The 10348-nt window shown below is 34.5% G+C and overlaps 2 protein-coding genes across 2 annotated transcripts; both read left to right on the top strand.

Moving 5' to 3' along the window:
• The first annotated feature begins 102 nt into the window (after positions 1-102).
• On the top strand, positions 103-6781 carry LOC140752223 (protein KRI1 homolog). The gene is made up of 11 exons (XM_073086439.1): positions 103-298; positions 680-895; positions 1097-1248; positions 1571-1719; positions 2258-2405; positions 2837-3046; positions 3499-3634; positions 4069-4169; positions 4463-4744; positions 5272-5441; positions 5861-6781. The coding sequence occupies exons 1-11, from the start codon at positions 184-186 to the stop codon at positions 6690-6692; spliced, it is 2511 nt and encodes an 836-aa protein (XP_072942540.1). The 5' UTR covers positions 103-183; the 3' UTR covers positions 6693-6781.
• Positions 6782-7181: 400 nt separating this feature from the next.
• Positions 7182-10020, top strand: RpS9 (ribosomal protein S9). Its single transcript, XM_073086297.1, has 4 exons — positions 7182-7302; positions 8215-8446; positions 8827-9013; positions 9812-10020. The coding sequence occupies exons 2-4, from the start codon at positions 8224-8226 to the stop codon at positions 9984-9986; spliced, it is 585 nt and encodes a 194-aa protein (XP_072942398.1). The 5' UTR covers positions 7182-7302; positions 8215-8223; the 3' UTR covers positions 9987-10020.
• The last annotated feature ends 328 nt before the right edge of the window (positions 10021-10348 follow it).

The following is a 10348-nucleotide window of genomic DNA, read 5'->3' as shown; positions in this document are numbered from 1 at the left end:
TAAATATTTCATTAAATATCTTTTAAATTAAAAGATTACGATCATGCATAAATTGGAACGAGCACATTTGAATTTGACTGCAATCACTCGGTTTGTCAAAAATTAAATGTCAAATCAAGTTTCGTGTTATTTTTTTGGTTATGTACTTGTTTACTCCACGTTATTATAAAATGTGAATAGAATATGTCGAAAAAAAAATTGTTTGATGATGATTCGGAGGAGGAGGTGACTATAAAGACAGAAAATGAGTACGCCAAGAAATACGATGCCTGGCGGGAAAAAGAAGAGATACACAAATGTAAGAAAATACACTACGTATTACGTAGAAAAGTTAACTTCTGTTAAAGTTAATTACATTACATATTATAATTGAGGTTAACTAGCACTACTGATGATTAAGATTAGGGCAAAGACCCAATATTTTTGTATAAGATTGTTGAAGTAAATAAACCTGCAGTGCACCTGATGATAAGTTGTCACTGCCGCCCACGGACATACATGTGTTCCACTCTACACAGCACACGTTTTACCTGAAACCAGCTTTATTGAAATAATGTGAAGTTTCTATATGAACTATAGCAACATTTAAAAAAACCATATAGAAGTTACGGCCAACACAGTTACATGATGTATATTTCATTCATACTGATTACTTAACACCAATCTCTCCATCTTTCAGTGGAACAGAAGTATGGCTCCAAAGCACTAGATCCAGATGGCATGCTGTCCTCAGACAGTGAGGATGAGAGTGACAACCCACCTGAGGTCTCGGAGGAGATGGAGACACAGTTCCTCAAGACCCTCGCTCTGTTGAAGACAAAAGATCCTAGGATTTATGACCCTGATTTTAAATTCTTTGATGAGAAAGAACCTGAACCTAAAGAGAAAAACTTAGGTATAATTAATTAAAATTTTAGATACTTGTTATGTTGTAGGTTGTATTGTAATTAGTAGTTAATGCACCAGTGTAATGTATGTAATGTTGACTGCAATAACAAAATAGTAAATGAAAAAAAAAGGAATAAGTTATAACATAAACTGCCAATTATGCTCACCCTTCTCTCCATCTATAATATTCATATTGTTTTGATTTCAGAAAATAAAGATAAACCCAAAACTCTGACTTTTGCTGATAGTGATGATGACGATGACGATGATCCAAATATCTTCACAATTGAAAAGAAGGCAGAGATTGGTAAGGAGGAACCAGATGCAAGGAAAAATGAAGGGTCTGAAAAAAAATTGAAAGTGAGCTTAATAAACTTTTTTTTGTATGTTACAATACATTTATAGGCTCAATTTTACAACATGCATAATATATCTATTAAATACACTTGACAAATAGTTATAACATGCCCTAAAACCCCCTGAACAAAGCAATAGCTATGATGCCGAAAGCATGTACCCTCCTTCATTACAAAATTTATTGTAATTATTTTATGCCATAAAAATATTTTTAAATACCTTTGAAATACATGAATAATCTTAGAGAGGAGAGTATAGATGATCTGTTTATGGGATGATGTTGGTGCGATTAAGTTAAAAGTTTGATTGCAATTCTATTTCATAGGAAGGAAAACTGAAAGACTTCTTGACTGGAAAAGTAGAGCACATTGAAAATGAGGTTGAAAAAGACTTGGAACCACTGAAAGCTTTCTGGAGTGATCCCAAGCTAAATGAAGGGGAGGCATTTTTGAGGGATTACATATTGAACAAAAGGTACAGTATATTCGCTTAAATATTTTCCTTTTCAATAAATAATATCTTCAGTAATGTTATAGATAAACATAAGGCAAAAATTATATCTATTAAAAAGTAACTTAATTCTCAGATGTAGCACTACATTTATGACAGAATCATCATACTTACATAGTTAGAGTAACCTACAAAGGCTTAAAGAATTGATATAATTGATGAATTAAATTTCCGTACTCGTATTGGGTATTTGTGTGCTTTTATGGGGTCTATGAAAATGGGAACCCAGGCATAGCTATGACTGGGCTATAATTTATAGCTATAAGTGACAGGGTCATATTCAGTCTTTGTCATTTTCATCTATGATTGCCCTTAGGGATTTTGGCCTATATAAGGTTGATTTGATTTAATTTTTACTGAAATTATCAGTGACCGTGTCCTCATGTGTATTACTTGCTCATTTGCTTCCATTACTGAAAAAAATGCCACAAATCTCGTCTGTCAGTGTACAGGAGATGACTCCATGATTTGTTAGTGAGGTGTATGTTGTTGAATGTAACAGGTACATGGAAGACGGTGACGAGGTTGGCGAGGTGGCGGACAAGCTGCGTGATGACGAGGAGCTGGAGGCGGACGAAGCGCTGGTGGAGGAGCAGGGCAAGTTCGAGCGCGCGTACAACTTCCGCTTTGAGGAGCCTGACGATGAATATGTTAGTGTCAACCCTAACGCTAATTAGTGTCACCCTAAACGTTAACAGAGGGTAGTTGTAAAGCTTACGAATATCGCTATAGAAACATGGGTCGTAATATGAATTGGGTCATTAAAGATTATTAACATTATTGTTTGAGTATGGGCTACAATTTAAATACTCGAAATGGCGCCGTGTCGTGTAAATTCATAACGCACATTTAAGAAAATTAGGTCACGGCAAGGTGCCGTGGGCTTATATAAAAATCAATATAAGGATTATCTTTTTCCTGTTTTTATGTATGTACAATATATGTAATGTACTGTGAACACCTGTCTCCTTAACATCTTGAGTCTTGACGCATTAAATATGAGTAGTCTTAAATGCCATAAATTATATAAACCACCGCTATCTTAACTGCAAATTTTATAACCCTTTTACTTTTTTTCCAGCTTAAACGTTACCCACGCACGATGAACTCGATCCGTCCGCGGGACGAGCGGCGCGCCCGCAAGCGCGCGGAGCTGCGCACGCGCAAGGAGGACGAAAAGAAGAAGAAGATGGAGGAGATCGCCCGCCTCAAGGCGCTCAAGCTGAAGGAGATCCAGGAGAAGATAGCGCGCATCAAGATGGTCACCGGGAACGAGGAGCTGGCCTTTAAGGTGTGTGGACAGACCTTTAGGAAGCATCCACGTGTATCCTATAGATAAAAGTGGCCTAGCAAAAATTTTAGGTGGTTCAACATCTCATGGTAACATATGCTAGATCCTGGCCACTTTACTTAGCTCCTGGCCTCCTAGGCTCTGGTGGCCGTGAGATTACAAGTAGCCGTTCAATTAACAGCCTAGCCTCACATTTCTTTACTTCTAAAGAAGGTCATTTCAAAACCATGGGTACTTATCTAAGATTTATCCTTATATTAATATCAAAGCAGGTCTACAATGAAACACATAAAATAAAAATCTCATATTATTTCGGAGGTCCCAAATCTTGGTTCATAAATGCTATACTGCTGCTATAAGGCAGGCACAAATGAGGACGTGTCATAGGCGTATACGCATATTAAGAATTTCTATCACTATATTATTATATTTGTTTTTTTTTTCAACAACAGGACGAGGATATAGAAGGCGAGTTCGACCCCGAGGAGCACGACCGACGCATGCGGGCCATCTTCGACGAGGAGTACTACGGACACGCGGACGACCAGAAACCGGTGTTCCCAGACCTAGATGAGGAGTTGGAGATTGGTAATGCTAATGACATGATCATTATAAAATAGTTTCATGTTTTTATCGAGTTTTTATGTCATGTACGAAAAGTGTAACGATTCAGATTTAAATAGTTAGCATCTGGTAGCCTGTTATTATCTTGTAGGCTCTATGCATGCGAACCACAGTCGTTGATGCGATCATGCAATAATTTCATAATCATGCAATAAATTTTAACTATTTTAAGTACTATTTTATATTCATTCACTTCCAGCACAGAAAAAAAAGGGCAATTAAGTACATATTTCTTTTATCGAGTCGAATCACTTTTTTGTCATTAAAAACAATTTTTGCGAGCTTTTTTAACATAAAGTTAAGTTAATTGAATATGATTATATTACAGATTAATGAAATAAGATTTTATATCATTTTATTTTCATTTCATTTGGGAAATTTTCATTTCATTTTTTCAGAAAATTGGGAGAAATATGAAAAAGAAGAAACGGACGAATACATTCAGCAGGATTCTGCTGATTATGAAGAAGCGCCGCATTGCGAAGATGAAGACTTTAATGTAAGTAGCTATAAGATATTTTGTGACAATATTTTATGTTTGTAACAATAAGAGCACTTTTTAGTTTCGCGTTGTCTATCATAGTGATTCAATAATTAATTTTGTAAAATTTCATCATTAGTAAAAAAAGTAAAAAAATGTAAAACTATTTATATAAATAAAAACAGATGTCTTAAAGCAATATTATTTATTTTTGGAATAGCAATAAATACAATTGTATAGCAAAATAGGATATACCCAAGAATAAAATTAATAAATAGATAGGGTCATTAAAATTAGGCCATAATCCACAGATGGACGCAGACTACGACCCGAAGAAGGCGCGAGAGAATCTTTTAGAAGAGTTAAAGAACAGCATGGGCAAGAAGCGTAGGAACAGAAAGAAGAAGACTAAGCTCGGCCAGCTGCTAGCGACGGAGAAGCCGAAGTTCGTGCCGGAGCTGGACAAGAGTTATGCGCAGTTCATGGAGGAGTACTACAAGATGGACTGCGAGGATGTGGTCGGGGGTGACCTGCCTACGAGGTTCAAGTACCGTGAAGTTGTGCCTAATGACTACGGGTTGAGTATTGAGGAGGTATGTCATGTTATTTGAGCCTAATTAGTAATTAAATGTAGTGAGCATTGTATCCCACCATGAAATTAATAAGGATTGGAGGTTTACATAACGTAAATAATATAATACTTCATGCATATACATATTTATCAATAAACTACAATATACATTGCTTGCTATAAGACAGGAAAACCTTTATAGTCAAAGTTAAAAGTGTTCTACCTTTATATATCTAGAAAACTATTACATTTACAGCAATATCCTTGTTTTAATTTCATAAATTCAATATGGATGTTTTTTTAGAGTTCTTGAAGTATAATAAATTAAAAATATTTTATTTATAATAACATCTAAAGCCTTATATCTAATATATGTTAAAATGAATATGAATTTATGAACTTTAACAGTTAAAAATAACTATTTACATTTTGCAAATCCAATAAACTAGCCCAAGGTCCAAAAAATATCCCAAATTAAAATAACGATTATTATTTATGTTATTATGACGATGATATTATTAAAATGATGATTATTAACTCATCTTATAGATCCTTCTAGCAGACGACAAGGAGCTAACGCAGTGGGTGCCGCTGAAGAAGATAGTGAAGCACCGGCCGCCTAACGTGGAGAAGAGCGAAGTAAATACATACAAGCAGAAGGCCGCCGATGTCGCGCTCAAGAGGAAGATGCTGCCCAGCCTCTTCAAGGACTTACCTGAGTTAGTTTCTTATATGAGATACTTGCGATTTTGATTTGTATGAAGTAGCTTGTGAGTCCCTGTAAAAACGTTTAATAAGATTCGTATTTTCTTAATGAACACCATAATAAATGAACATAATTATAATGATAATAATGATGTTGACAATTAAGAAGAAGTAGAAGGCAGAATCTTTTGTATTTCTTTCTTCGATATTTATTATCAGGTAGGATTGTTGTAATACGAAATTAGTTAAAGCCCATAAGGCACATATACTTTACCATACACGATATAAGATGCCACAAAGACTTCATTTTTGTGAATAATATTATAAGTAATAATTATGTATTGATATGACTCTTCTATTAAGTGTTCTTAATTATTGTTATAGCCAAAACCTCGATTGAATTTGACTTTTACACTTTTTTTTTCGGCCACAGAGAACCGGAAGTAGTAGTGCCGGTAGACGGTAACAAGAAGAAACGAAAAAAGAAAAAGAAGCAAAAAGAACAAACTGAATCCAAGACGACTGTGGAAGAAGACGATCAAACTGCAAGTGCACGTGCTGAAGAAATAGCTAATGTTGATGAAACTCCTGCTAAAGATAAGAAAAAAAAGAAACGTAAGAGAGATCAGAATCTAGTAGAAGATAGTCAAGATGATGTAGAACAAGTCGTTAACGAAAATAATGAAAACCAAGAATCAAGAATTGAAGAAGTAAATGATAATACAGACGAAAGAGTTTTTAAGGAAAAGAGTAAAAATAAAAATAAATTAATTAATATAACTGAACAAGGCAGTAGCGATCATCCAAATGTACCAGACAATGATTCCTCTGAAAATACTGTTAATGGCACTGAAGTTAATGCAAAGAAACAGAATGTAAAGACAAAGAAAAAACATAATGATGCGTTTGTTGTTGAAACTGTTGGAAATGTGGAGCCTAGTCAAGCGAGTGGCGAAACTAATATAAACAATGAAAATAAAAAATCGAAAAAACGCACCAACAGTGAAGGTAGTCAAAACAATGAACTAAGTATTCGTAAAAAGCCCAAAAACAAAGTAGATCCTACCCAAAATCAAAATATGAATAGAAAGAAAAATAAAAATAAAGATTTCAAAATGAAATTTAAAGCGAAAGATAAGTTTAAACAAAAACAAGGGACAGATAAGCCAACCCATCCATTCAGCAATCTATCGGATGAAAGATTGAAGGCTTATGGATTAAATCCGAAGAAATATAAGAATTTCTTGAAATACAAGAAATTTTAAATTTATTACTATTGTAGTTATATATAATTATATTAAATGTGTTTTATATTGTATTAAATTACTTGATTACATTATTGTAATTACACAAAGTGTTTTTTAATAATTACATGGAACCTTTTAAACATAATAAATAAATAATTAGAAATATCAAATAAAAATTAATACTTTAAATTGACAAACTGTTCTGTCAACGTTCACTTTAAAAAAGTAAAGTATTACAGACAAATGACGAATACACCCGAGTAAACTACACACACAGCGCGAGTACACATTGTACTCTCGCTAAAATGTCTGTACTTGGCGAGTATGTAAACCTGGTGAAGACTACATAAATTTTGATATTAATAAAAATATTGATTATATATAATTAAATCGTTAATCATAATATTAACTCTGAGGTTATAACAGGCTACTATATTCTCTCTATGTATAATATTCTCGAATACTTACTTATTTAAAGATTGTTTTATCTATGGTTTCTTTGTATATATTTTTTCAGTATCTAAAATAGTCTGTGGTGGATTTATAAATAGTCTTTTAAAATGACACTGACACTTTGATTTGACATTGATAGATTTGTTTCTTTTCCAGCGAGCCGCTGTAGTGGAAGGTGCGTGTTTTATTTAATTTCTCCCAAAATTACTGTAATTCATTAGAAAATATTTGTTAATATGTATGAAATATTCTAAGTTGTTAGTGTTTTCGAGTACATGATCGTTGGAAGTGTTATTATTGGTGTGATTACGGTGGATTTGTAGTTTGTACGATACGTATAGTAGACATGACGACAGGTATGATCAAAATAACCTATAAAGTTTGTTATAAAGACGTCGAAGTATTTCAATTAATCAATTTGTAATCTAAGGTAAGCTGTAAACTTTTATCTTTAATGTTTGCCTACGTATAAACGACTTCGACGATTTATAACCAACAAAATATGACCATTGTACATAATATGATGATCCTAAAATTCTTAAAGAAAAATAGTCTTGGCCGCGGCGTCCACGTGCTTATTATGTGTACCGCATGTTGACAGCACCGCATGTCGTATTAGTAGAAATCACATATAATACGATGAAAATTATTGGTATTAATACCCAAACAACCAGACTCGGGAACAAATACCAATATTCTGATATTTATCTTGCCGGGGATTGAACCCGGAACTTTCTGCGCGTCCGAACGGTACGCCACGCGGGTCGTAAGCTAGTTAACTACTCGCTTCCAACATTCATACTCGGCGTTGCTAAGTTAATTGCCTTTAAGTAGATCTCGGCGGCCTCAATAGGCGTCGTGAGTGGACACGAAGGCTACAGCATGTCCCTGGACCCAGATTCCCAAGCTCAACAAACCAAGTAGCTTTGGTTGTGTGTGTTTGCAACGGTTCGTGGCTACAGAACAACCCTCAATACCCTTAATTTTGTAGTAGTTTTATTTTTAACATAGACCTGATAATCATTCATTGGTAAGTCTAATGTCGATGGCTGTGGTTCGAATAACTAATCGGCCTTATAACCTATAGCTCGCCATCATGGTGAACAACCGGGTACCCTCGGTCTTCTCCAAGACCTACGTCACTCCTCGTCGTCCGTTCGAGAAGGCCCGTCTCGACCAGGAGTTGAAGATCATTGGTGAATATGGTCTTAGGAACAAGCGTGAAGTGTGGAGGGTGAAGTACACCCTCGCCCGCATCCGTAAGGCTGCCCGTGAGCTGCTCACCTTGGAAGAGAAGGACCCCAAGAGATTGTTTGAAGGTAAATAAGATAAAACAATAAAACTCTTATATATATTAAAATTTGCATTTCCTATTATAAAATTTTTGTTTTACTTTATTTAGAACTAATTAAATGTAAAATAGTTTATCATATTTTGTATTCATACTAATGGTTTTGGGTAAAATTTAAATATTTTACCTAAAACTTAAATTTAAGAAATTTGTGTCAATTCAGACAATTGTATTATGTGCTAGTTTCTTCTACTAAACTACCATTCTAGTTTATTCTGATATGATGATAAATATCTGGCAACCTCTTGTCTGAAAACAGCATGTTGACTAACACAAGTAACTGATATAATAACACACATACATAATACCTACATAAACCCTACTTTGTTGACATAACTATCTTTACAGGCAATGCGCTTCTCCGTCGTCTGGTGAGGATCGGAGTGCTGGATGAGAAGCAGATGAAGCTCGATTACGTGCTCGGTCTGAAGATTGAGGACTTCTTGGAGCGCCGCCTGCAGACTCAGGTGTTCAAGGCTGGTCTCGCCAAGTCCATCCATCATGCACGTATCCTCATCAGACAGAGGCACATTCGGTAAGGCTCAACATATTTGGTAATTTGTTTTATGTAAAGAAATTACTTGCTAGGTAATGAAAAATTTGCTAATATAAATGAAATCTATAAAGCAAATGTTACAATTTTTATCAACAGTTGAAGTTAAGTGTGGAAATTAAATTATCTATGTAAAATAATATTCATAAAATCATAACTTATACATATGGATTGAGCAAAATATTTCACTACTTATTATTGGGTACAAATTGTTTATTGCATTGCTATATGATATAATTTTCAAAGCATTAACTATGAAAGTATGCAAGAATGAAAGATTTTGAATCTGATCCTGTGTATTACATTACATGTTTAAGTGTTTATGACCATCATGTCAAATGCAGGTGAATCACGTGCGGTCACGACTGGGCTGCAGCCTCTGACCAAACTTATATTCTAACAGACCACTTGATTTCAACCTTGTGTTGAATCAATGTCTTGAAAATTATATATGCTCAATTTGAGCTTCTACAGGTAATGTATAAGAAACTTTTATTATAAATTTGATGAGACTTATACAGAAAGAGTAAGGTTCGAATTTTTTATATCCTGATGTAAATTATACATGTTTTGATGCAAGTAAATTGGTTACATGTGGTGGATAATCTGTTACCCAAATTACAAGGATACATTTTGTTTTTATATTTTATAATAAAACGACTAAATTCAGACATATTACAGGAAATTAGGTACCAAACAACGTAGGAATACCAGTTACGACACTTGACGCGTTCTCTAGTGGTTAAAATGTAATAATAACAACAAAATTGTTATTTCCAGTGTCCGCAAGCAAGTAGTGAACATCCCATCGTTCATCGTACGTTTGGACTCCGGCAAGCACATCGACTTCTCCCTGAAGTCTCCGTTCGGTGGCGGCCGCCCTGGCCGCGTCAAGAGGAAGAACCTCCGCAAGGGACAGGCTGGTGGCGCCACCAATGACGAGGAGGAGGATTAGACTAAGATGAGCTAATAAACTTGTTTATATGCTATTTATTGTTTGATTCTGACACCATCGATGTAAAACCTGCTAGGATATAACCCTGTACTGCAGTAGTACAGCAAAAGGAATGTGACCATGCTTGACCAACACTACTACACAATAATCTATAAGTTTAATACACCCCTTACAGTAAAACAATTGAAAATAACAATAATGATTTATTTACAATAAAATTATATAGTGATCAACAGTGAAACAACATTTTGTATAATTATATTAAAATAACTTACATTTATCTAATACAAACAAACATTGTTTAATGATTATAAAAGTTACAAAATATATGCATATATTTTGGCTTTAAGAAAGAATCCTTT

This window comes from Epargyreus clarus, unplaced genomic scaffold, assembly GCF_041222505.1.
Source record: "Epargyreus clarus isolate Ecla_fem2 unplaced genomic scaffold, WU_Ecla_fem_2.2 ptg000024l, whole genome shotgun sequence".
Taxonomy (NCBI): Eukaryota; Metazoa; Arthropoda; class Insecta; order Lepidoptera; family Hesperiidae; genus Epargyreus; species Epargyreus clarus.
Note: the sequence above shows the minus strand (reverse complement) of the source record. Positions and strands in the feature narration are given on the sequence as shown.

Excerpts from the sequence above, each read along its gene's own strand:
- RpS9 (XM_073086297.1), top strand. The coding sequence starts at position 8,224 with ATGGTGAACAACCGGGTACCCTCGGTCTTCTCCAAGACCTACGTCACT. Across the intron at positions 8,447-8,826 it reads CCCCAAGAGATTGTTTGAAG|GCAATGCGCTTCTCCGTCGT; the intron begins GTAAATAAGATA and ends CTATCTTTACAG. Across the intron at positions 9,014-9,811 it reads ATCAGACAGAGGCACATTCG|TGTCCGCAAGCAAGTAGTGA; the intron begins GTAAGGCTCAAC and ends TGTTATTTCCAG.
- LOC140752223 (XM_073086439.1), top strand. The coding sequence starts at position 184 with ATGTCGAAAAAAAAATTGTTTGATGATGATTCGGAGGAGGAGGTGACT. Across the intron at positions 299-679 it reads AAAAGAAGAGATACACAAAT|TGGAACAGAAGTATGGCTCC; the intron begins GTAAGAAAATAC and ends TCCATCTTTCAG. Across the intron at positions 4,745-5,271 it reads ACGGGTTGAGTATTGAGGAG|ATCCTTCTAGCAGACGACAA; the intron begins GTATGTCATGTT and ends CTCATCTTATAG.